This window comes from Cavia porcellus, unplaced genomic scaffold (genome assembly GCF_034190915.1).
Source record: "Cavia porcellus strain 051 isolate PalLab524CR breed Dunkin Hartley unplaced genomic scaffold, mCavPor4.1 scaffold_2, whole genome shotgun sequence".
NCBI classification, from domain to species: Eukaryota; Metazoa; Chordata; class Mammalia; order Rodentia; family Caviidae; genus Cavia; species Cavia porcellus.
This window is the reverse complement of record NW_026947485.1, coordinates 49,739,544-49,767,234: the sequence shown is the minus strand read 5'-3', so window position 1 is coordinate 49,767,234 and position 27,691 is coordinate 49,739,544. Positions and strand designations below refer to the sequence as shown.

Below are 27,691 nucleotides of genomic sequence, written 5' to 3'. Positions count from 1 at the left end.
ATGCCAACTAAATCACAAGCATTCTGAAATTCAGGTAATCCAATGTTCCTCCCACCTGATATAAAAGTCAAAGGTATCATCATGGTTTGCATTGTCACCCAAGCCTGTCTCCTTATCTAGTCTTACAAATTTCTCTCTCTGACACATTGGAATTCATATAAACTGTCAAATTCAGCTGGGTGTGGTGGCGCTCAACTGTCATCCAGCACTGCTCAAGGCTGAGGCAGGGAGATTCCATGTTTGGGTCCAACCTGGGCAATTTAGTGACTCAGCAAGACCTTGTCTCAAAATTTAAAGAAATGAAGGGGCTAGGTCTGTAGTTCATCAAGAAAGCCCGGGATTGAATCCCCAATCCCATAAATAAATAAATAAATAAATAAATAAATAAATAAAATAATAGCAATGTATTTCCAAGCTCTTTTCTCTCTGAATTCTTTGCCTATGGTATCCCCCTGCACCTGAACCTCCTTCCAGCAGAGCAGATGGTGTCTCTCTACTGTGGAGTCTAGGGGTCTCACTTCCTCAGAAAGCCTGCCCTGACCCCATCTAGACTGCAGTCTTCTCCATAATCTCTCACAGTATTGTTTCTTTTTCTTCTAAAATTATAATTTGTACTTCCATATTTTTATTTTAATCAAATAAGCAGGAGGCCACTGGCATGAGGCTGTCTCATACGAGCCACAACCAAACTTACCATGTAGACAAACTGAAAACCTAATTTAGAAGTAGCTAACAACTGAGTATTGGCCAATCAATCACAAGCAGCCCAGTGTCAACCAATCACAGGTTGCCAACTGCTGAGACCACATTCAAATAAAACCAAGTGCCCAGCTGCAATCAATCAAGCTCTTTTTGTACTGTCAACAAATACTAACTGTCCAAACTGCCCAGCAGAACTCTCTGAACCTTTTCTGGCTATGAGTGCTGTCCAGTTCATGAATTGTTCTTTGCCCAAATACACTATTAAATATAATTCATCTACATATTTATCAGTTCGATGCCCATCTGTCCCACTAGCATCTAACATCCACAGAAAGAGAAATCACAGTCCTCATTCACTAGGAACCCCCTGACCCAGGGCACATGCAGAGGATTAGAAAGACAGCAGCTGATGAGTGAAGGAATGAGTGCATGGATCCCCTTGCTTACTCTCTTCACTCCGTTCCAGTCGCTTTTGGAAATACGGGATCTAGCTTTTTCCTCATTTCATTTACTCAAAATGTATTTACACTTTCACTGTGACAGGTTAAAAACAAAAACCTCATATTTTACCCCAAAAACCATAACCAGAGAAGTAGTTTTTTCCTTTAAATTAAGATACATTAGTAGTAATAAATGTAAGAGAAATTTCTACAAAAACCCAAGGCTTGTACTTTGACCTTTGAGTGTTAAGAATAACAGGTGGCTAAAATATCACCAGAATGACTGAAAGGGCCACCCTACATTTTCTGGTTGAACAGATCTAATCTAAAAATGTATTGTTCAATGGACAATCCTCACAACTGTAGTAATCTTCAAAGTGTACAGAAATATATTCTTAGTTTCATTCTATTTATGATCGTGGTTTTATCATACTTCTGGTATGGATCTACAATATATTACTGAACTGGGAAAGCCTCATCTTAATTTATAGATATAAATTTTATATAATACATATTATATATATAATTATATATAGCATAATATATTATATATAAAATATAAATTACATATATTTTATCTGATATTAATTTTTTCTTTCACAACAGTAACTATTAGACAAGAGTTCTTAGAAGACAGAAAATTCACAGTTCCTGTGTTTTGGGAAAAAATACATGCTATTCAAATATCATTAGCTCTTTGTACTTTATGAAAACTGATTTCCTTGCAGAAACAACATAAATTCTGGCCAACACTCCTCCTTTCTCTAGTCATGGAAAAGTGTTATCTCCGCAGACAAGGAAGGAAAGAAATTGATGTTAAGTTTTCATGAATTCAGCTCTGCACAGCAAATTCATTCATTAATTAAAATGAAGAGCACAAATGTTTTGGCCAGTCAATTGCCTGCATTCATAGGAGAATTCTCAAATACAAAAGACTGCATGTTCACTCAGCTGAAATTAATAAAAGCCAGATTGTATTCTTTTATCAGTATTTGGCAGACATGTCATATGAAAAATATACTCAATACTCTGCTGTATACTGATAGCATTTTAAAAACCTAGAGTGGAAACATTATTCTATTTAAAGAGATCACCTATGTTCTATGTCAAGATGCTGGCACAGAGCTATACATAATCAGAAGGAGTTTTCAATTTGAAAAATAAAGCATTTAGGTTCTGCATGAGAAAGTAGAACACAATTTTAAACAGGAAAGTATGCATGTTTTTAAAAGGTCATGGTATTTGCAAAATAAGCATTTTCAGATTAGTTTTTAAGGCTCAATATTGCATAAGAAAATCACTGCATAATAATACAATGCATTTAAATCATATTTAAAATTCTTACAGTCACTTTAACCAATAGTTTTTGTTTTTTTTTTTTTAAGGATCGAACTCAGGACCTTGTGCTTGCTAGGCAAGTACTTATGCCACTGAGCTAAATCCCAGGTCCTGAAGAATGGTTTTTAAAGTGGCATTTCCAGTAATGCCAATGTTACTTTAAAGTATTGCAATTCCCAAGTGAAGCAAATTTTGCCCCTCCTGGGAAGAACTGGATGACATCCTAAGTGGGAGGTGCTCTGGCATTTATTGGGAAGCCACCACTGCTGGATGCTGCTAAATATTTTGCAATGCATAGCACAGCTCTGCCACAACAAAAAAATCCAGTTTCAAAGGTCAACAGCACCAAGGTTAAGAGAAAACATTTTAAAAACATATCATTAAAAAGCTTTAAATTTATTTAATTCAAACCCAATGACCAGGTATTGGAGTAGGAACATCCTACACAAACTTGGAACATATTGATTAGTATTCTAAAAAAAAAGTAATTGAGGCCCAAATGGCAGTTTCAAGAACAATTTTAAAATACAAAGTTGGGACACAGACATTCCTAAATGTACACAATTTTTGCATAATATGTGCTTCAAATATTACTTTCATGCCTAGTGTCTAAAAGGAACTGAATAACTATTGAGGGAAAAAAGGAGAAAAGAATAAGTACTTATCTTTCTTTATCATACTCCAGGGTTCTTCATAATGTAACACTAAATCAAGAGAAACCTATTCTTGGACTTTCACAGGTTGTTAAGGTCCTTCAAAATCCTTTTCCATAGTACTACACTGCAGCCATCCAGGGCCATTTCCCAGCCTCCTATGCAGCAAGACACGTCCAAAATTTCTCACCTACATTCGTGGGTGTGACTGTGTAGAAGAAAGCACAGCATGTGCTTAGAGGAAGCTGTCTGTCTTTCACTTTCTTTCTCCTTCACCACGCACTAATGTGGAATTGGATTGAACCCAGCTTCAACAATGCACACGAGGCCAACTTCCTAAGAGGAGAAGTAACAGAAATAACCCTGACTACTGAATGTCTGCTTGGCACAAGGTTGTCTCTGCAGCTGGCGTCACTCACCTCAAGAACCTGTGTGTACAGGGAGAGGACTTCTGTTATACTTTGGGTCTCTTTGTTGTAGATGCGTGTATATGGCAATTCTACAATTTGACTTGTCTTTAATGTGACCACAGGTACAAATGCAATCTATCTGAAGAAATGTTAAATGAGCTATATTTTTGAAATTTCATCGCAAGTAATAGTAACTGAAAGTCTGCATTACATAGTCTGTCTATGAAGGTTAAGAAGATTTCTGTGCCTTTAATACAGTAAACTATCTTTTAATTAAAAGGAAAGCATTGAGAAAATGTGAGGATAACTACCAAACAAAGACACTGATTTAATATTACATTTATGCAAATTTATGCTAAGGATGGCAAGCTGGTCCTATAAAATGCATGCCAAAACAAATAATTTTCACTTTTTAAAATTTTGCAATTAGCATTTTCATCATCTTGTCCTTGCTCCCCATTCACTAAGTTACTCATAAGAATACTAGCATAGTAGTGAGGAAAAGAAATGAAGGCCAGACACTAAAATAACCTTGAATTGCTGGTTTCTAGATAAAACTGCTGACTCAAATTTTCAACATTCAATTAAATTTAACTCAAATAGCTCTATTTTGGTTTTCAGATAATGTAGCTGCTTTTCCTTGAGCACATTCTTTATTAAAGTTCAAAGCATTTTATTCTGTACTTCATTTGAACAAACATATTAATCCAAGATACATTCCTATATTCTGTAATTAAGGGGAAACCAACAACAAATGTGATTAAAGTAAAATAAAACTCAGCTAAACAGCTTTATGAAATTCAGATTCTCCATCAATATAATTTTTAAAATATGATATCCCCTTCAACAAAAATTATGTCACTTATTATATCTATTATAGAATCATTCACATTTTATTCTGGAAAATAGGGGAATCCACCTGGGATCCCTTGTCTCTTAGCAGCTTTATTTCCCCAATAAATACAGCTTTCTTTTCCTCAATACATACTGCTCTTACCCTCCACTGTTCCTAGAATTCATTCTTCAATCTTAGAGAACATGAGCTTAGTGTGCATTTCCCTTATATCATTTGGCAGTGATATATCATTCCTAGATTGTACTCTCTAAATCATTTGGAGATTTTCCACCAAGATGACTGGATGGAAGAAACAGTTTGATTTTGTTTCACAGATTTTGGACTGTGACTTGCTTAGGTAATCAAAGTATTTATGCTTTGAATTTTATTTTATGTCTTTGTCAACTGCTTAGTGTTTTGTTATAAGGATAAATTTAAGTTGAAAACATGGAAAGGTTGTGATGCCTCTGTAATGGGACATTTTATTCTTGCTATATGCCACTTTTAATTGTTGAATTTACTTAGTCTGACTTGACTATTATGGTTTGTTATCTCAGACAACAGTGTTAAGAAAAAGTAGCATTAGAGCACCATCTAGTTAGACTGTGACACAAAATGTAAAATGGTCTTTTTTTTAAATAAAATCTAGTCTGCATTTAGCTCAGGCTTTTATCTATCCCTCACAAAACTAACAACAGTGCTTACTCTTCTGGCTAAAGGATCTTAGAGCACCCACAACACACTTAAAAGTACAGGACAGGTTTTCTAGCACTATCTGGTGAACCCCCACTGAGGCCAATAGTCAATGGATGTTGAAGACACAGGCAGTTGGATTTCCTTTCATAGACCAATCTCTGGTTGCAAGGGCCAATGAAAACTTAGAGGACAACTGAGAGGTGATGACCAGAGCTACTCTCTGGTGGATAACCAAAGGTTCCTCAGTGGAAGCTGTTAAAGCCCTTTCTTAAAGCCACCATTAAGAGCTGAGCTACAGGCTTAGACTTGCTTATAAATTACAAACCCTAATTTTTCTCCCACTCATTGGGAGTTCACTTAGAACCACCTTGTTGTTAGACCATTTCTCCCTCTGGAACTCAGACTGAGGCATCTTTCAATAACTGTTTGCCTTTCAAGGAGGAAAACAGCTATCAGGAGAGTGATTTGCTTTTGTGCCTTGGATATGCTAAAAATAAGAAAGAGACAGCCTTTTTCTTTCATGTGTGCATAAAAGACTGATAAATGTTCTTTACTAACGTGAAATGTGATTGTGGGGGATGGATATAAGTTTAAATCTGTGAGCACCAGCAATATAAAACTTTTCAAATGGACTTAAAGCATAGCCTTGTGTTGCTGCTAGAAAAGGTTGCCTAGGTTACTAGGCAGATAACAGGAATGTCTTAGAGACTTCTTCCTGTAGGACCCAAGGCTGGATTTTTCTCCAGGCCATTTTTACCTATCTCTAGATATGATTTCCTTTGTGGGGTGAGAAGTGCTCCCACTACTTCCAACTCACTTTTTGCTACTTACCTTCTCTTTCAAAGAAGTAGAAAGCAGAAGCTTAGTACTAAGCAGTGCTGCCTTCTTTAAATATGACTGTTAGAGCTGAGATCAACTTGTGCTTGCAAAAAACACTTATGGAAATAAGAACACGAGTTCCCTGGAAAGAGAAAATTATGCACCAGTAGGAAGGTGGATAGGCTGGTCAAATTTCACCTTCTGGTCTCTCTCCAGATGGCATCCACCTGCTCTGGAGTGGAATTAACTGGAGTGATGCCCCAAGCATGTGCAAAACAAACAGAAATTAAAGGGACACTCATTCTTTCTTTTTCGCATTTCAGATACAGGGAACTCTGTGTCAAAATCTCATTCCTTCAGAATATATTCCTAAGCACTGGGACATGTTTGACCCTTATATAGTAAAAGAAGAGCCATTTGATACTTTTTTATACTTACACATGGCCTGCCTACTCTCTAGAGCCAAAGAGGAATAGAAAGAGAATTATTAATTACAACGCTATTTTACAACTAGAATTGTACTGTAAGAGAAAAAATGGTTAGAATTACATTATGTTCAAAGTTTCTTTACATTAAGAAATAATTCTTATTTGTTCTTAAAGTATAATTATAAGCCATATGAGACTACCCATGTTCACATGTCCTTACTCTCAGTGACCTAAGGCAGACCAACCAATGTCTAGGAAAGTTTTCAGAAGATCTTGATAAGTACACTGAAGTCTTCAGAGGACTTACTTAGAATTACAAATTAAATTAGCAAGAGGTAATGTTACTGTTAAAGCATTAACTTCTACTGATAAGTAAGCAGCATTACAAGCTACTACTACATTTGGGGATGAATACCATCTTAACTTTATAAAGTCAGAAGATAAACAACCAGTGGAACAACCAGTTCCCAATGGAGCCCAAGCAGTCCCTACTCAAGACCCCTACTAGCCTAACGGCCAGACAGATTAGAGTCAGAAAAACTTTCAGGTGTATATTCTGGAAGGTGTAAGAAGGACAAAAAAACAAAAACAAAACAAAAAAAAAAAACCAAACTCTCCAGTTATTTTGAAGTGTCAACTATTTATCAGAGGAAAGATGTAAACCCCTTTGCCTTCTTATGTCATTTATGAGAGGCACTGATAAAACATACATCCGTAACTTCCGATTCAATAGAAAGACAGGTTATTCCTAAAGACAAGTTCATTACCCAGTTAGTCACAGATATTAAGAAAAAGTTACAAAAATAGCTTTAGCTCCACATAGTTCACTTGATACTTTAGTAAAAACTGCCTCCTTAGTATTCTATAACCAAGACCAAGAGGAAACAAGGAGGAAAAAACAAAGAGACCAAAAAGAAATGGTTGCCACTGTTTTAGCCTTCAAAAGAACAGACCCTCACTCTGACGCCTGGAGCTCCAAGAAAGGCTCAACAACTAAAGTCACCTGCCACTACTGCAGAAAGCCAGGTCACCTTATGAGGGACTGCCTTAAGAGGCCTCCTACCCCATGGACTGAAAACCTGGCCACTGAAAGTGAGACTACACTTTAAGGCAGAGGCTCCAGAGTCAAGCTCATCTTCCCAGCTGGTCTAGCAAGACCCAAGGGCCCAGAGGCACTCTGCCTTCTCTCTCCGGCTGGCTGTCAGTAAGTTCCATGGAGAAGCCCCAAGCACTTATGACGATAGGAAAACAAAACAAATATAAACCACAGTATTGCTGGACACTGGCACATGCCTCTTGGTTCTTCTTTTTTAACCCTGGTCCTCCTTCCTGCCGTCATACCTCAGTAAAAGAGGTAGCCTGCCATTTCTCTACCTGTAAACTGTAACCGGGATGGCTTTCTCTTCACTCACTCATTTCTAATTATGCCTAAAAGCCCAGTTTCCTTCCTGGGGAGAGATATTTTATCCTGTTTAAATACTGTAGTCCATACCCAGGCCAGGTACACAGCCTCCACCTCATAGAGACAAAAATAAACCATAAAGTACAGACAGTCAAAGATAGATAAAAACACAACAAAAGCTGCCTTGGGGTCGCCCCTTGCAGGTGGAGTTTCCACAGTTAGGAAAAAAAAAATAAGCCTGGGTAGGTATCAGAAGGTATAGAGGTGACTGATCCAGGACTAGATAAGAGGACATGGAGTTGCCAAAATCCTTGAGACAAAATAAAATACTAAGAAATACTGATTATAAGAAAAAGGGTTTTATTCTAATTCTTATTACAAGATAGCTCTGTTATTTGACCTATAAAAGTTCTGAAATATAAAAGAGTTACTCTAAAGTCGGCCAAATACAACTGAGTGCACTCAGTCTATTAATAATTGTCTGATGTGTGTCTATCCATCTGTTTGTCTGATCTGTAACTACTTAAGTATTTCTTAAGAATGCTATGGTGGGGACTGGGGGTTTAGCTCAGCGGCATAAGCGCCCACCTTGAAAGCAGGCAGTCGTGAGTTCGGTCCCCGGTACTGATAAAAAGGAAAAAGACAAAAAAAAAAAAAAAAAAAAAAGAATGCTATGGTGAAATTTACTATTATTATTGTCATTTGCTTCAGATAAAAATATTTTCCATTATATGTTCTTAACTCTAATGACACTTATCTGTAAGCCAATTTAAGTTAGAGAGAAGCATTTTAAAAATCTAAAAAAAAAAGCTGTTTTGTTTGAGCTCAATATATTTTTTGCTTTTTTAGATTTCACCACAGCATTCTTCTAAAAACTGTACAGATTGTTCTGAAAAATGTGTTACTGTTAATTCAATGATCTACATATGGAATTTTTGTGACAGCTTGAAAATGAAAATCATCAGGATAGAAAAGATTTAAAATTTTTAATTTTTAATTTTTTTGATCTTAAAATTCTAAATAATTTGAATACCTCATAAAATCATTTCTAAATCTATTACGGTTCAGGGTACATATTAGGTATCTTGATTTACACATTATGTTAAATATATTCTATTATCAGGGAAATGCTACTTTTGGCTTTAAAAATGCCAGTTGAAAAGCAGCATACTAAATACTGCTTAAGGAACTTTTGATTCTTAATCTAGGAATAAGTTTATTTTGAAACATGAAATAAAAGTTTCACATCTTCTCAGTTTCTTTCTGGAACATTAGCTTTCAATTTACAAGAAAAGGCAACTAAATGGCATATTTGTACCCAAGTAAATATTTGACCAGTTCCGCTGAATGCCCCAGAGAATAGTCAACCAGTGAGTCACCATGGTGAGTCTCTGCCACCTACCCCAGGTGTGAGAAAATGACATTACCACCTACTCTTAAAAATATACAATTGCTTGAATATTAAATCAAAATTCTCAATTTTACTTTTCATTAGTACATATTTGCAGTACTATTTACATTCCTAGTGTAGAGTTGGCAAATGTACATACATAATACATCTTCATTTCTTTTTTTTCATTCCCGCTTCCTTTTCCCCTCCATCCCTTGATCCTTCTCCCATTTGAGAAAGATCTCCCTACTTCCTAATATCAATCTTTTATTTTGTTCTTTACTTAAAACCTTGGTTTCTCATCTAAGAGAAACCACGTAATATTGATGCTTATTATGTCTGATTTATTTTACTTAACATTTTGGTCTCAAGATACAGCCATTTTTCTACAAATGACTCACAATTATCTTTCTTCATGGCAAAACAGCACTCCAATATGTTTAAAAATCCCCCTATATACCATGTTCAACAAGGGAGGTTGTGTGAAAATGCAGCCGAAAACTCCAGTGCATGCCACCGCTTCTGACCTTAGCTAGGTTGTCATCTCTTTGAGATCCCTTCTTGTTTGTTTTTAGTCTTACAAGCAAAACAGATCAGTCCCAGCTAGTGCTTTCCCATAGAAGCAGAGGACTCCAAGGTGTTTCAAGGAGCCGCAAGAGTGGTTTATTTTCATAGTAAATGGCACCATGGGGCAGGGAGAAGGAACTGCCACACACCCTGGAAATATCCAGGTCCCCTAAAACTTTCAAATGTCCCTCTGCTCATTCCTTTCACTAGAATCTTCAAATCAAGGGATTAACTCTTTTTTCCTTGTAAATAAATTATCTTAATTATTTTAAACTGAATTTTCCAGGAATTCAATTTCCATGAAAATATGTATGTTTGTTTGGAACTTTATAAAAAGTCATCTCATTTCAAAAAAAAAAAAAAATCACTTTACTAAGTCAACAATATGGTACTCTGGGGTCAGAACTCCTTTACAACTTTGGCATTAACATCCATGCAAGAGACACGTGCAAAGAGACACCTACTTTACCATGTCTTAGAGTCTATGCATATGTTAGCATTTATATATAGAAATAAATATTTTATTATAAATTACTTCCCTACTCTTTTTTTTTTTTTTTTTTTGTCTTTTTCCTTTTTATCAGTACTGGGGATTGAACTCACGACTGCCTGCTTTTAAGGCAGGCACTTATGCCACTGAGCTAAATCCCCAGCCCCCTTTCCCTACTCTCTTTAAATCACAATGTAATTGTGGCATGTTTTTTAGTATGATCTATTCATATGTGCAATTATCCATAAATCTCATGACAGGATAGTAAAGGGTCATACATAATATTTTGTGAAAATGAGATGCTAGATCTGATGGTGATACAGACCACTGACCCATGGTATCATACAAGGGTCCTTGTCATTGATTCTACAAAAAATGTACACTTTAACATATCTTGACCATTAGCAAGCTTTCACTTCTACTAGAATTCCAATCAAACTAAAAAGTACAGGTGACTTCAGGCTCTACTAAATGTTCACATATTTATGTGAACAGTGGGAAATTCCACAGTACTGATGCTTTTCACATGTTAATAGTGAAGAATAGGAAAATATCCAAAGTATAGCTGGAACTCTTTGCTTCTGTTTGGTCCCAAAAGGCTATGCTCTCAGCCTCAATAAGTGACTGCACCCTTGTTCTGATGAAGCCACCACATATTAGTGATGTACTGCCTCAGAAAGTTCCTTCAAGGATATCTATCTTACCAATGTGGAAGAGGATGGATACCTCTCACCACCAACTGTACAAATGTCTTCTTGGTAAAACTTGGGATTAAAAGGCAACATTTACACCTTAATATTGGCTTGCTAATGCTGTCACTATATCACTATTCTGAGAAAGTTATTCTCTGTCATCCAATTGTTGGGTTATCAGATACGTACTGTCCCAACTTCGGACCTGTGGAAATACACCAAAGACTTCAATTTGGGAACTAGCTCATCTCCTCCATGACTAGGTTCTCACCACATCTACCTTTCTCCATCATGGGTAACCTTCACCACCCCTACATGCCTTCTTTACCAGGTAAGCTCTTTTCACAGGCAACAATTTGCTCACATTCTACAAAATTTCATGTGTCAAAATAAACTCCTTCAGGCAGACTTTGAGAAAACACTCCCTCAAAAAATAAGATGAAGGCATACTTTCTACATACTATATCCTTTTCAGCTAAATTATTGAAAGCCAAGAAACATCTACTTGTACAAAATACTACATACACAAAAGGAAAACAACACAAATTTCTACTTGATTCATATGGCAAAATATTATAAGATCTGGAATATCCAAGTAATGTGACATCAAGAAAATTTAATCAATATTGAAAAAAAAAAACTTCACCGAAACTTTTAATATATGCTTTGCAAACTATAATGAAATATTTTTAAATGACAAGATGATATAATAATTTGAAGATATATTACATATATAATTACTTTGAACTCTAAGTTTCTAAAATTAAAAAAAGCCTTGTAATTTATATATGAAGGGAAATAATTAGCAGTATTTTTAAAAATGATTTTTCTTAATTTTTCCTCACTGCCCTCATAAATGATACCAACTTAATAATTTTTTTAAATATACGTCTTTAACCAAAAAGGCATATGAGGCAGAAAAAGATTTCTGAAATACAGCTGATTCTCAAGCCACCCATATTCAACAGCTTATCCTCAGTCACCCACATCTCAGTGACCATCAGTGTCTGTCAGTCTCAAAGGTTTTGCATTGATATATGGAGTGAGGGGCACATTTTAACCTGATTTAACTTTTTAAATCTACTCTATTCAAAAATTAAGGAGAAGAATCTCTATCACTGATTCCATGAGAAAAGAAAATCACACAGCAAGGACACCATGCCTAGAGTGCTCTTACCCGCAGGGCCTCAATCACCAGGTCTCTGGCCTCCAGCTCCCCCTCCATCACGCTGAGGAGCATTCGCAGCTCTGATTTACTGAGTGTGTCCACATCGAATTCTTTTTTCTGCAATACAAATTTTTTAAAAAGTCATGAAGAACTATTTCTAAGAAAGATACACATATCCTCTAGGTATACAATGGATCATTTTTATCCCAGGGGCTCAGTAAATGCAAGAGGCACCCAGGTACTGTTGGACAACAGAAAACCTCTGTCTTAACCTTCTTAATGCCCTCTCTCAAATCTCTCCTCTAAGGAGATACACTTTCCAGCCCGCCTGCATGTGCATGGATTCTGAATCTTTTCAAATTATGTGGCACAAATTCAAAGTCCCTGGAGTCTGTATCAAAACAGGTCTGGGATATGTTGGAGGCGGAAGGGTTTCAGGGTAGCAAAGCAAACACAGATGTATTCCTAGAAGAAGGCTGACAGAAAGGCTCCTGGGAGGTTATTATGAATTCCAGGACCTCCAATAATAGCAGGTCATGTTTACAGAACACTCTGCAGCAGAGGCCACCGGTCGGCAGCCTATAAGCAAATCTGGCCTGCAGATGTGTATAACTTGGTCCTATTTTTTTTGTCTCCTTTATTCGGTCAACATGATAAAAACTGAAGATCACGCACACATACAGGCTTCCCTTCAAAAGTCAAGCAGGTAATACCAGATTCACATTCCCACAAGGAATGGGCAAAACCAACTATCATTGCCACTTTCAAAGCAACGTGTTTATTTTGTCAACTCTCTCTCACCAAAACACACACACACACACACACACACACACATACACACACACACACACACACACACACACACACACACATATACACACACACAGATGTACTCTTGTTGTTTATTTTCTTGGTGTTTTTAGGATACGCTTTTAATAAGCCTGCACCACTACTCATGTTCAGTAATACAGACCTATTATCAGGTGAAATCCTGCTATAGAGTTATCAAAGTATTTTCTTATCCTTATTCTCTGTAGCTACTTGTCATTTTATAAGGCAGGCCAGTTAGGGACCTGAGGCTAGAATAAGTAAGTAGGTCTTCTAGAGATCCAGCTGTCCTGTTAGGCGTCAGCATGGAGCCCTGGGGGTCACAAATCCTCTCCCAACATTCTTCTACCCCTCCCACACTCCTACATTCTTTCCCTGGTGACTGCATCCTAATTCAAGGCTCTTGCCTGCATTGATTCTCAATTTCTTTGCTTTCAACAATAACTTCTGTCCTCATAACTTTCTCAAGTCAGTCTCTGACATTCATTTCACAGATACAACCCATCGAGGTTAGCTAGGGTGCTCAAGGCCAGGCCCCAGTGAGCCTAAAGCCTGAAGTCCTCCACCCGCCCTCTGGGGAGTCTCATTTGACATTCCCTCTACAGGTCCCTTCTGTGCAGATCTCAATTGACCAACCCAGGCACATTCATCCCCAAATCTCTCCTTGCACCCAACTTCAGAAGCTACTCTTTACTCCAGAATATTAAATCACATCTGTAGCCTGGAATGGTTTTCAAAGTATTCTCAAGGAACCAACTCTAATCCATGGGAGAGTATCATCTCTATTTTCTAGTTAAGCAAACTACAGCTCAGTCAGATAACATATGCAAATCATGCAACTAGTAAACTATAAAACATATATATATATATATATATACATATACATACATACATATATATTTATATATACTGTATACTGCGTTGTGTCTTCACACTTTATACCACACTGTACCAACATTCCAGAATAGGCTCTGTAAGATCAGATTAAAAGCCGCCATTCTAATAACTTAACCAATAAGAATTATTTTTGCATTTATGTACTTCACACCAGGCTATCCCTATGAATACAGAACAGTATTGTTATAACCAAGCACAAAAATGATCTCAGGGTTCTTACAAAGCATGACAAAGATGAGTCACATCTCATTTCAAAGAAGCCTTTTGGAAGGAGATATGATGCTATAAAAGGGAAAAAGATCAGTGTTAGGTGGTGCTACGAAGGAAGATTTTTAAAAGATCTTCCTATCTAAATTGTTTTTTTTTGCACATATACACAAGATAGAGCAATTATTTAGAAAATAGAAATTAAAAGGGCCTATGGAAGGAAAGAGAGAAGAGATAAATCTATAGCAGGTCTAACATATATATAGCTCTGGAAGAACACTGTTTAGAAGGTTTACAGCTGTTCCCAGTAAACAGTAAGATCCAGTATACCAGGTTCCAACTTTCATTTCCACTACAGGGCATTAGCACATACAGCCTTCTAAACAATTGTTCTAAAACTCTGGCACGCCTAACAATCACTTGGATACTTTTGCTTAAAACATGAACTACATGCTGAGGCCCGTTCCTAGAAATTCTAATTCAGTAACCAGGGCAGGGTATGAATTTGCCTTTCTAACAAGCTGTTGCTGATATTGCTGATGGAAAACTGCACTTTAAAAAGCATACCTACAATTTACCCGAGTCTCTTGTTTTCTCATGCATACCATAAAAATCCTAACATCTACTCTTCAAAGTTCTAACGAGGATTAAACAAGAACATGTAAGTACTAAATAAACACAGGCAGTTACTATTAATCCAAATGTTTTATGTAGGGAGGAGTGGGACACTGGCTCAGAGCCAGTTGCTCTGAAAACCTACCAGCCTAAACACAATAAACACAGTTTATTGACTATGATGAAAGACAGACTTGTATCCTGGTTTTTTCTACTGAGATGGGGCAATAAGCGTAACTCCTAGGTGTTTTAAAGGTTAATGTCGTATTAATGTTGCTCCTGCTTGGTTTAAAGGTTTTAATTAATCATATGTTTTACTGTCCTTGTTTCCCTAAAACTTTATAAGCAAAGTATACCACGTTAAAAACTAACAAATTATAAAGAACATTGCCAAGATCCTGATTGATGTTTGAGTTAAGAGAACTCACCATGCTTCTGTCACCAGCATGTGCCCTGCACCAACTGTTTTTCTTTGTATCATCAAAAAAAATTCATTTTTTAAAAAAAATTGTTACAAGGGTCCTTGCTGAGCCATAGATTGTCACACAAAATGGTAAAAATAAATCCTTCTCTAATCACAATGTATTAAGTAATACTTCATACAGTATAATGTGTATCTCTCTCTTCCCTATATGTCTTTTTCCCCAGTAAAACACTAATTCCTGGCTTTAAATAATAAAAATATTATAGTAATTGTTTCAGATTTTCATTCTGAAAATATTAATTTCCCACTCCTATTCTGGCCAAAAAAAAGAGTAAAAGAAAAACAGAAAGTATGAAAAAAACATGCTAGAGATCTTAAGACTTAGGTTATTTTATAAACAAATGTAATGCATTTTGCTATTTTTGGAAAAATAAGTATAGAAACAAAAGTCCCAATTAAGAAATGGCATTTATCTGATGTATGCATGATACAAAGGTACTGAAAGTTGCAAAAAAAATCATTAATGTTTCTTTGGTACAAAGCAAAAATAATTGTCCTAAATCTTATAATAAGATTGACCTAAATTTTTATAATTATAATAAAATTGTCCTAAATCTTATAATCTATTTATAAAAGACAACCTTGACAGTCCAAGTTTCAAGACAGAACATAGAATAGAGCTAAATACTGTGCTTCACATAAAAAAAATTAAGATTTCCATCAAGGTGTCTGTAAAAACATGACCCCCTCCCCAATAATCACATTAGACATGCTCACTGTCAGATTTCTTTTCTCACTTCCCAGTTAAAAAAGAAAAATTCATCATGTATTAGTGATAGAAAGGGACTCAAAATAATAAAAAACAAAGCAGAGCTGCTAAATTTCAACACCACAAGTCACTCTTACACCACTACATTTGCCAGGAAAAGAAGTGTTATAGGAAAAGTGCTTATGAATACTTAGTATAAAAAATCCAGCCTCTAGACACCAAGTAGAAAATGCTCTTTTATGGGATATGACAAGGCATGTCTAATAATATAGTATTAATTTACTGTGTACTGTATTAATTATTAAAATGTACTTATTTATAATATATGTATATATAAATGAAAAAAGGAACAATACTACAAACTCTCAGTGTTCACACACAGCAGTTTTTGCAGCCCTGAGTTAATCAAGGTGGTGTGCTGCAGGCATTCTTCAGGATTTTCTCATACAGACAGGGAGACAGAAAGCAGACAAAACAGAAACTGGCTGAATTTAGTCATATTAAACTGCCAGAATTAAACACAGGCCAACACCAAATTTCCTCATCTCTCCTTCCAAATCTAAAACACTGGGTTTATGCGGGGAATTCAACAGCCACAGTCAAATAGGGCCAAAAGGGCCTTGCCAATACCCTTGGGTGAACCAACAGAGTCAGCATACAGACTAGTTACAAAAAAAAAGTGTTCAGGAGATAATCTGAGCCACGGTGCCCAAGTGCCCCTCAAACCTTTGCCCAAACAAATCAGTCTTATCAGGGATACTGGATAAAACCAGGGAACCAAACAAAAAGTCACACATATTCTCCGGCTCTTCCTGTCAATGATCCTTCCTTGGATCCTTGGACCCTTCCAACCTTAAAATTCAGTGGGCTGCACCTGCCTTTATCAATGACTTTAAACTACAGAAAAGGAAGGTTGTCTAAGAAAGCATGTAGACTGCAAGGCATGGTGAGACATGTGCTAGTGACCGATCTGCAAAGAAAGCAAACAAGTTTCATCTGTTTGGTTCTCAGGTTTCTAATCAGTAAAATGATGATACTAGCCTAAATGATCTCTAAAATCTCCTCCAGCCACCAAATGTTTTGATTTCACATATCAGCAGGGTAACTGAATTATTGGCCTAAGGAAATTTAGGTCATTCCCTGAGACTAAAAGCCTTTGAGAAGTACTTGGGGAAAACTGATTTTTGCCTCTTTTCTCAGAAGTTACAGAAATGTATTTTCCTCCTAGTCTAATGATGTATGCTAATAATTAAAAATGCATTTAGAACTCTGTAAGCAAGACTTGTGTGATATAGATGAAAGAGGACTGTAAAGAAGGAAATACAAAACGGGACATCTTGAAATTTCAAACTGATAAAAAAAAAACGGAAGACTATTATTAATGTGGAAAAAATTAAATCTAGCTTTCTAAGAATGCAGTGTGAATTTAGTCCATTATAAGATTTTTCATAAAGAAAATTACATGCTTTTCATTGTTTTAAACTATTTAAAAAATTGCTTGTTACTTCTTGTTTTAGTATTCGTCCTGATTCCTCTCTCTACACAGAAGAGTTCTCATGATGGGATGTATATCTCTCATTTTGCTCTAAGTCCCCTTTGTCTTCTCATTTGATTCCATCTTTCTTCAGTGAATAGCTGGAAGCCCACTAATGCACGCCTCCTATAATCCAGAAATACTCTGCTGCCTCAATTCAGTCTTGGAGACTCCTGTTTCATTTCATTTGGCAATTAATCATGTCCTGCTGTGTGCATTTCCACATATTAAACTTACAATGACTGTTCACTATTTCCTCACCCTCACTTGATGTGTCAGGTCAATAGGAATATTACCATTTCCCATGATCTTATCTGAGATGTATGGTTAGCCCAACTTTTGGTGTTAAGTGCCTAGTGCATGAAGCCTAAGGAAAAAAAAATCACCAAGAACCATATTATATTAGGAGGTACTAAGTAACTGTCCACTCATTCAGTTAATGATACGCAAGTCATTCACTGTAACCTGAAAGGCAAGGAAGCCTCTAAACCAACATTCCGAGGACATGGAGTCTACTATGCATCTCAAATCCACCACATTCTGGGGTCGTTCATGCAAGAGGAGGCACTTCATCCATTGGGAGGAGGTAATATTGACAAGGAAACAATGTCAGGAAGGAAACCTGGTAATGGATGCAACTAATTTTAACTAAGAGAAAGCTGGAATGAAAAGCAGAGAACTGGCTCAGTCAGGGATGGCCTTCCCTAATAATTAAGCCCAGTTACCTCCCTTTTCCTCCTCTCGGATCCTTTCTCAGACTCCATTTCCTCTTCAGGGAAAGAAAGGGCCACAACCTAGAAAAAACAAATCTATGTCCATCAAAACTCAGCTTTCAATGTTCCAACAGCCTGACACAGATGAGCTGTACACGCAAGGAGACATCCAGATCTAACAATGGTCCTTTAAGAAGCCTGTAATGCTTTGAAGAATATTGTCTTGATTCTCTATAGGTGGCAAATGTCAGCATGCTGGCTTTCAAATGACAGGGCTGGGGCATGGAAAACAAAATGATTTTGTGGGAGATCTTATCCAGGCCTTTGGAATCATCTTGCTGCCTTTTCAATGAAACACAAAACGGACAAGATTAAATAATTAATAAACAACCATACACAGTAATGTTAACTTGGCTATTCTGCATTATCTACAGCAATCACTCTAATCAATCCTCAACCTATTAGTTGCTTACTAAAAACTTTTTAAAAAAATACAATTTCCCCCCTAAAATAAGAATTTCTATATTGTTGGCACCAAGTTCTACATTGCTAGTATGTGCCCATCTCTGTACAATTTATTTATAAAGGATTAAAATAAAAATTTAAAAATTCTTTATATATTGATGCCATCATCATTATTCTCTGGTAACTGTTCTCCACTTCTTTCACTGAAGAGACAAGACAGGTCTTCCTTTCAATGCTATCTAAGCTTTGCAATGGAGTTCTGATGGAGATGAATCCAATCAAATACAATACATTTGAATAAAGTCTCTTTCCAAAGCAATACTCAAATAGATTTAGGTGGCATGGAAGTAGGCAAAGACGTGGCATTTGAAGTTGAATTCTAGCTCCACATTCTGCACAGTTCAAGACTATTTGAAGACCCTGTCAGATCTCCCTTCTGCTTTGTTTTTCCTTTCATTCCCTGTTCTCATTATCTGTACTTTCCTCCATCTGTCTCTTGTTCATCTATCCATCATCACATCCTCCATGTCTCAGTGGATGACACCGCTTTGACTCATTATTGAAAGAACTGAGGGTCACCCTTACCACTACTTATGCTCAGTTTAACCTGGAAGACAAGGAATCCAAAGACAAACTAGTAGTGTTGAAAAACTTTAAATCTGGAAAGCATGAGAAAAGCAGTCGGTCAGGGTAGGGGGTAAATATAAAAATTAAAATGGAAAAAGATAAAAATCAGGGTCATATTTTGACTTGAGATTTGCAATAACTATGATATTAGATATTATAAACCACAAGCTAATGATCTTATTGTAATCTGGCATCACATGAAGAAAATTTTCTAATTAACCAATCAACATTAGGTATCATGACACAGCTTTTGATGGGCGTTTTGACATTTTATCTCACTGTGCTAAGGAACCTGTGCTTTCTTTTACAAATAAACTCCCGCAACTCTTCTTGATCAAAGAGTTTAGTTTCTCACAGCCATAGTCTTGCTGTCCACATGATCAACAGCAGATATCTATAAACTGTTAAGCACTAAGGCTGTGAAACATTTTCTCAATTCATAAATTTATGTGAAACACATGATGATAGAACCAACTGGCAATCTAGCCGAGGCACAGATTCAATCACAAATAGGACAAATGTTTTTCTCTCTACAAAACTGCTCTTGTCATAAATAATGGCAAGAACAGCAACCCAACAACCCAACAAAACAAAATAGGTGCAAGCAGAAATATACAACCTATCATTTAAGACAAAAAATAGAGTGGAAAGCATCACACTGAAAGTGGTTAGATTCCTATCTTTGGAAAATATTCCAGTCAATTTGTGTACATTTTAAGCTATTTCTTCTAAAGCACATACTGAGGCTAAAATCAAAACTTCTATAATCATCTCTGAAACCTCTTTTTATGTGCCTTTCTCAAAACAACAAACAAAAGCATTTGAGGAACCAGTCATAGTGTACACTGCCTCCTGGATTGTCAGTGTCTTCCATGTATCTCAAGACCCACGAGATGCTATCTTTCTGTTGGGAATTCTCTAATTCTTCCTCCCAATACTTCTAGTGTAAATCATTTGTACCTGTTATGACACCATAGTCTCTGATTTGATTCCCTTGTATATGACAATTTCTATCACTTGAAATATGTTATTTGGGGGCAGCAAAAATGCTGTTTATTTGCCTTTCAATACGTTCAGTGGGTGTGATAAGTCTATATCATTTCTTCTGAATATTCTATGAAATTTTTTTTTTTTTTGTCTTTTTGCTTTTTATCGGTACCGGGGATCGAACTCACGACTGCCTGCTGAATATTCTATGAAATTTTGAATATTCCATAGCTGATATATAATTTAGTTGTTTGAGAGAACTTGGTGAAATTGGTAATAAGGTTATTTTCATTGAATTTACACTCAGTACTATATTCTAAAATACAAAAATGTGGCTGACAGGAAAATTTTATAATCCTAGCACTCAAGAGGCTGAGGCAAGAGGAAGGAGAGTTCAAGAGTAGCCTAGGCTATACATTAAATTCAAGAATGGCCTAAATCACATAGCTAGATCCTATCTCTAAAGAAAAATTTAAAAATTGTTTTAAAAAAAGGAAAAAAAATTCTATTAATTTGTTTAGCATCACTGTTGTGCACTTTTTAACAAAAACATTGTCCAAGTACTTGTCACTATCACTATGACAACAAACTTTATACCTAGTTTTTGCATATTAGCTGCTTCAGAAAGACCAGAATAATAAAAAAAACACTGGTTGGCTTCCCAAATATTGCTCTAAATAGATCTCCATTTTCCTTTAGCTCCTAAATTCATTAGTGACAATAAAAATCAGAAAATTTCTGTTTTTCATACTGCCTTATTTATTAGGAGATAGTTTCAGAACAGAACTATCAATATGGCCTATAAAAGTCGTCACACTGGGCCGAGGCACTGAAAATAACTCAGATCTTCTGGCCTAGTTCATAGCAAACACTATTAATATGATCCTACTGAATACTGTAGCTGTTAGCCAGCTTTACACTTGGGATGCTTTCAGTATTTAAACTGCTAACTACAAGAATCACAAACTAAATTTAAAACAGTCTACTGAAAATGATACAAAACTAAAAACTATAAATTAAACTTGTTCCTAGGCAACAATCTAAATAGTCAAAACTCGGTGAAAACATTCATGTTCAAAAATAGCCTACTTCTTTGGAGGCTCCTTTGGCTCCTTGCTGCCAAATGTATATATAAAAATGCACAATATGTAAATCAATTTGAAATGAACTAAATCTCCAAAATACAAAAAGAGAACTATCCATTAAAATAAGTCATCTATTGACAAGCACCCAAAATTTAGAATATGCCTTTTTTAACACCACTTTTTAAAAAGCAGTTATAAAAGTATCATTCCTTTACCTAGTTTTTCAATTTAAATATCAGTCTCAGTCAAGAGGCTGATATAAAGCAGCTGTATCCTTCCAAGTCAAAACTAACTGGAAAAATTAAAAAGCCCAGTTTTGCTGCATAAGAAATCATCCAATTTTTACTTAAAAGTTCAAAGTTATTTTTAAAAAGAAACCTATTAGGTTAAGAACCATCTGCATCTTGGAGCTCTAATGGAGTCTACATCAATAACAAAGAAGGTTCATTTTCACAGATTTTTCATGGCCATTCTCATTAACAAGGGTAAAATTATCAAATCCCAAAGGAGCAGCAGAAAAAATCCGAATCCTAAGCAGCAGGCTGGAAACATTGGCTTTGCTAGGGTAAAAATATTCCTGGCAACCAAGACATTGTTTACAGTCCAATAAATCTATATGTCAGCTGTACACGATAAATCAGATGTTTGCCTTTAAATGTCAGGTGATTAAAATACTAAGCGACGCAGAAAGAAGCCCCTTCTAGGTAATCAAACAAATTCAGCCCTCTGGGACACAGACACACACCTTTTTATTCCTCCTCCCCCTCCTCCCTTCCCCTAGCCATCTCTTGGGGATGCAAGCGCGCAAAGCTTTCAACTTCTCAGAGAGGTCTGTTGTTTTAACAGCTAGCTAACTTCCTTATTGTACCTCAGGGAAACTGATTCACCAGTGGAAGGGTTTCATTAGAACTCTTTTACAAGTTCTCATCTTCCATGCAAAGAATGAAAACTCGATTTTCCTAAAGTTTTAGGTCAAAATTTGCCAGTTTCCAAGCAGAGATCAGCAGCCCTCTTTCCTGCCTCTCTCAGTGCCTTTCCTATCCAAAAGCAGCTCCTCTAACCCCCACTTTCCTCCAGAACTCTCCCTCTTCTTCCAGCCCTACCTTCCACAGTGGGAGGAGGCGAGGCAGCTCCGGCGTTCACGCCCCGCCCTGGCCTCGGTCGCTCGCACTCAGACTCAGCCCAGGTGGTGGGAGGAATCAAGGGGGCGTCCGCGATCCACTCGCACCATCCCCCTCGGAATCACTGGCGGGAGCTGCCAGATCCGGCCGAGAGTGGGAGGCGCTCCCCAGATCGGCCTTTCTTTAGAGATCTTTGCAAACCCTGCGAAGCCGTTTTCCAAACCCTAAGAACGTTTTCCACCCAGAAAATATAAATCATCCTCCCCAGTGTCTGTAGAGGTTGAAAACCACCCACCAGTCTCTGTTGTCGGGCATATTTTGGGTGCCAAAGCCAAGATCAGCTAGGGACGGAGGAGGATTCCTCTTTCAGAAACCAGCGAAAGGGAACAACATAGAAACCAGGTGCAAACCTTCCACCTCGGTCGGGCACTACCTTGAGAAGCAAGACCCTGCCACCGCCAAGTGCAGGAGGGGCAACGGGACCCGAAACGGTGGCGCTCCGGGCCTCTCCAGGCACAGGAACCGAGGAACACACACACGCGCGCGCACACACACACACACACAATGGGCATCCCCACATCTGCCCAGCGACGGGTCCTCCGCCTCGTGCCCTCCGGGTCCGCGCAGAGGTGCCAGGCACCCAAGACGGGCGCCTGCTGCCAGTGATGAACAATGGGGGGTCCGCTCCGCCGCCCGCACTGACGCGGTCCCGGCCGAATCCCGGGGGCGGGAAGAGGTGGGCCAGGGTTGGCACAGGATGCCAGGACCCCCAGCCCGCTGGCCACCTCGCCCCACCGGAACCCGCCCGTGTCCGTCGGGGCACCTCGAGGAAGGGACGCTCCGAGGGGAAGGGCCAAACCGAGGGGAGAGGGCGCCCCGAGGGTCTGGGATCGAGGGGCACCGGGGACCTGGGTCGGCTCCAGCGGGGTCCCCTCCTCCCGCCCCCGCCCCGGGACCTCGGTTACCGCCGCCTCCGCCGTGGCCGCAGCCGCGTCCTCCGGGGCGCGGGACAAGTCGGGCTCGCAGCTCGCGCCGTCCGTCGCCATCTTCCTCCACCCGCGGAACCGAATGCGAGCTCGGAGCGGCGGCTCGGGCTCAGCCCTCTCCGCGCGGACGGCGCTCGGAGCCTCGGAGCCTCGGAGCCCCGGCCGCCGCCGCCGCCGCCGCCGCCGCCGCCGAGCTCCCTCCTCCCTCTGCCGCCGCCCCCGCCGCTTAACCCGCCGCGCGCCGGAGCGCGCGCCCCAGCCCCGCCCCCGGCCCGGCCCGGCCCGGCTCGGCCCGGCCTGGGCCGGCTGGCGGCGTCCCGGACTCGCGAGTGAGAGCAGTGGGCGCTCGGCCCGGCCTGGGACTGCCCGGCGCGCGCGGGGGCGAGCGCAGGGCTCCGAGAGGCTGAGACAGGAGGCGCCCCCGGCCTCTCCCGAGCGGAGCCTCGCCGAGCTGGGGGCTCCCCGCTTCTGGCTCTGTCTGCGCTCTAAGACTGAGGAAAGAGCGAACATCCTTTGCTTGAGCTGGCTCTGTCCCCCGTCAACCCTCACGGAAGCCACCCCCTTCTTCATTTCCTGGCTGCCAGGGTCCTTTCCACTCCGTGTACGGTACACCTGCTTTGTGTTTATCCCTTGTCCACTTCAGACCTTCTTCACAATCGTCCACTCCCTAATGAGAAGCGCGCCTCTGTCATCTTTTAGTGCCCCTCAGAGCCAGTGCCTTTCTGGACATCTCCTTTGCAGGAAAGGTGGGGCTTAGGGCCCCTATTTTGTTCTTTGACATTGTCAGAGGTTTCTTCTCCAAAACAGTGTCAGAGCAGGAAGACTTCCACTTGAGACAAAGACTTCTTCCTGTACATGGGGGGACATATGGACCCACACATGCACACTCACACACAAAACCATTGTTCAGATTGACTCCACAGAGACCCAGAGCTCTAGAATTTTCATGAGATGAGTTAGGCCCCAGAGTTTAATTTTCCCTTCTCACAATGAATTCAGTTCCTACCCTTTCCTGCCAATTCCAAAATGTGAAAATCTATCATCTTATCAAGACCATATGGTACAGCCCTTCCCAAATCTTCAGATCCCTAAAAATGTGTTGAAAGCAAAAAATCAAATTGAGGCATTCAGACTGTGTCTCAAAGAAGCAAAGTCAACCGTAACCAAATCCTGCACGTCAAATTCCAGAAGATGAATGACTAGAATGTTTAGTCCAGGGGTTACAGACCAAAGATTTCTTCTCCTCCTCTGTCTCCTCTTTCTTGGTGAACTCCTAATGAAAGGTTTTGACACTTTTATTGCTTCACCTTCAAGCTGGCTCCAAATATGACACAAACCAAGTAGAGAAAACCTTTTCTACAGAAACCTAAAGGGGGTTGATCAATAAAAGTGCAAGTAGTACTTTTTCAAAAGAAAGGTTAAAAAAAAAAAAAAAAAAACTTTCACCTGGAACCCTAGGGTTAAAGGTCAGAGGCTGGAGACTCACTGCAGATTATCTTGTGAGCACTCATTTATTTTCTTTGACTTTAATAGCTGCTGCCTCTTTGGGCCCGTTGGTTTCCAACCTTGTTTGCTACATCCCCCCTCTTTTTATTTTTTTAAATGAAATATTCCCAGCAGGTCAATATTAAAATGTCTAGGCTCCTTATCTAGTAAAAGAAATACATTTGACAGTAAAAGTTAGATGTTGAATTATCAGTCAATATTTAAAGTTGGAACCAAGAACCTTCCCTGTTCTTTTCAAAATGCATTTTCATATATACACACCATCATTTTTCTTTCTACTGTTGCTGAATTACTACCCAAGAAATTAACTGGCTCACTTCTGGGGGAAAAAGGGATGGACTTCACTTAGGGATTACAGAAATGTGAAATGAAGTGACATAACCCATCCCTGGAAAGAAAGAGATTGGGTTTGTCTAAATACAATTAAAGCAGATGCTCATGTCGGAAAGGAACTAATCCCTGACTGGTTTTCTTCCCTCTCACTTGTGCGTGCGGTCCTGAGTACATGTTGGTATGCACCCGTGCGTGCGTGTGTGTGTGTGTGTGTGTGTGTGTGTGTAAAAGGAAAACACAAACTAGCATAAAAACCGCAGGACAGCACATTTTCTAAATGCCCAATGCCTGGACCTGGGAAAGAGAAGCCAAGCATTTACTTTATCTTAAAACTGCCACTGCCAAGAGTACTGCCTAGTGGACAGAAGCAGTGCGTTAGAAGTCAGCGTGGAGAGCTGGGCCAGGACTGTTCTCCACAGGAACACGCTTGCGGGTCTAACTTCTCTCCTGAGAATTAACATCTGCTGCAATTACATATTAACTCGTTCTGAAAGACTTTCTTTGCAGCACAAAAATGAAGTCTATTACAGTCAAACCAAATAGATCTGAAAGGGTAGTGACTTAATGGCTCCAGAAATTAAATCTTTGGGAGCTTCATTAAACAACTAAATAATAATAACAACGAAGGATATCCCAGACCTAGTGTGAAAATTTCTGAAAGGTAGAGCATAACAAGACACAGAAAAAAAATATAACAGCAAGAAGAGAAATCCTTGTAACGAAAATGAATCATGATTTTTTTTATTTTTTTGTACTGGCGATTTCAGCCAGGGTTTTCACACTGAACTATATCTTCAGCCCTTTCACAATTTTTTAAAAATTTGAAACAAGTTTTCCCTAAGCAACTAAATTGCCTAGGCTGGACTGGAACTTTCAGTCCTCCTGCTTCTGGCCTCCAGAATGCTGGAATTATAGGTGTGCATCACCTTGCCTGGATCTGAATCATGATTCTTAGTAAATTCCTTTCATTTCATTAAAATGGAAGGAGAAACTCGGGACACTGAGGCTGGAGGTTCACAAATTTGAGCCCGGTCTGAGCAATTCAGCAATTTAACCCTAACGTGTTGCAAAATTACAAGGAAAAAAAAAAAAAAAAAAAAAAAAAGGAAAGGGTGTAGCTCATTGCAAGGGCCCTGGGTTCAATCCCCCAAAAGTTTTACTGAATATAATGCAAATTGAGAAAATTTGCATTTACATTATTTTCTCCTTTGAATGTAATGATGATGTGTTGATTTCCCACTGACAAAAGAATTTGAGGCTATTTTCCAAACCTTGGAATAGAGGTGCTTGTGTTGGAGCTATAGCTCACGCTTCAAGAATCTCTTTAAAGAGTAGAGAAATGAGTCCTCTGGGAATACAGACAGTGGTTGAGGAAACAAGTGGTTTTCCAATTAAACCATGTCTTTATCCTTACCAATCACATTCTCCAACCCAGTAAGTCAAAAAAACAAAGAGTTATACATAGTGGTATAACAGCATTCTTCCTTCCATGTGCAAAGATAAAAGAAGATACATAAATCCTAAAACAGTTTCCATCAGGGAACAAGATCATACTTTATCTCAGTAAAATGACAGCATTTGTTAATTACACAGAGCAAACCATATGTTATCCTGTCTTAGTATTGCCAAATGACAAAATTACTGAGTAGTATTTCATTTCTGACTATATCCAAAGACCACGGTAATATATTTTAAATATTATAGCCCACACTTATTGCACCAGCCCACATGGGGACAACTTAACCTAGGAAGTCCCAAATCTTGATATCAGGAATTCTGTAACAAAGAGTGCAAATGCACTTCCAGTGCTGTATGTCTAACATATGTCTTAGAAATCAAGATACTGCCAGAAATGAGTTACCATATGACCTAACTACATTCACTAATAGGCAACGTACCATTATCTACATGTGGCAGGCTTTTTGTGGATGTTATTCAATAAACTTAATTTGCATCTACTTTGATACCCTTGTCAATAACCTATGAATTTGGAAGGCCCCCTCCACCAAATGTAGTTTGTCTGTGCCAAGCTAATGCAAACTAAGTTTACCTGTGTTAAAGCAAAACATTACCAGGGAGTTAAATCTGGTGTATAGAAAGCAAACAAAGCTAAATGTAAATAACTATGTCAATGACCCCATCGCTTTCTTATAGCACCTTTAACCAAGAACTGTATTTTGTCACTCAGTTGCTAAAATGATGTCCATGTATCATATTTTATTGAATAGCTAAAGATGGTATAAGAGCATTATTCCTTGGCCCAGTCACTGACAGACTTTGGGCTAATATAGAACATCAAATTAGAATTGGTTCATTTCCCTTAAATATTTTTAAAATTTTAAACCACTACTCTAGTTTGGACTCTGACTTGCAGAAATCATTTGCAAAAGTAAGTTATACTGTGGAAGGATATTTTAATGCAAAACCATTATGGAAAAAAAATTTTTTAACAGAAGAATCTGGCCAGTACTGCTCCTCATCCACCTGCGTTGGAAGTGGAGCTGAGTATTTCTGTTTATTCAGCTTCTTTAGCAGCCCCACAAGCCCGCAGTGTGTGTAGTTAC

General features: G+C 38.6%; 1 protein-coding gene across 7 annotated transcripts in view; it reads right to left on the bottom strand.

The window, feature by feature from the left end:
- Window positions 1-23,508, bottom strand: part of Cttnbp2 (cortactin binding protein 2) — a 162,668-nt gene extending 139,160 nt beyond the window's left edge. For 2 of the 7 annotated variants that reach the window (XM_063241657.1, XM_063241665.1), the window contains exons 1-2: window positions 23,259-23,505; window positions 12,040-12,147 (exon numbers count right to left, since the gene is read on the bottom strand). In XM_063241657.1, coding sequence (XP_063097727.1) covers window positions 12,040-12,147; window positions 23,259-23,348 — 198 coding nt within the window. In that variant the 5' untranslated portion in view covers window positions 23,349-23,505. The other 5 variants (XM_063241698.1, XM_063241691.1, XM_063241660.1 and 2 more) reach the window with 5 other exon arrangements.
- Between the last annotated feature and the right edge of the window lie 4,183 nt (window positions 23,509-27,691).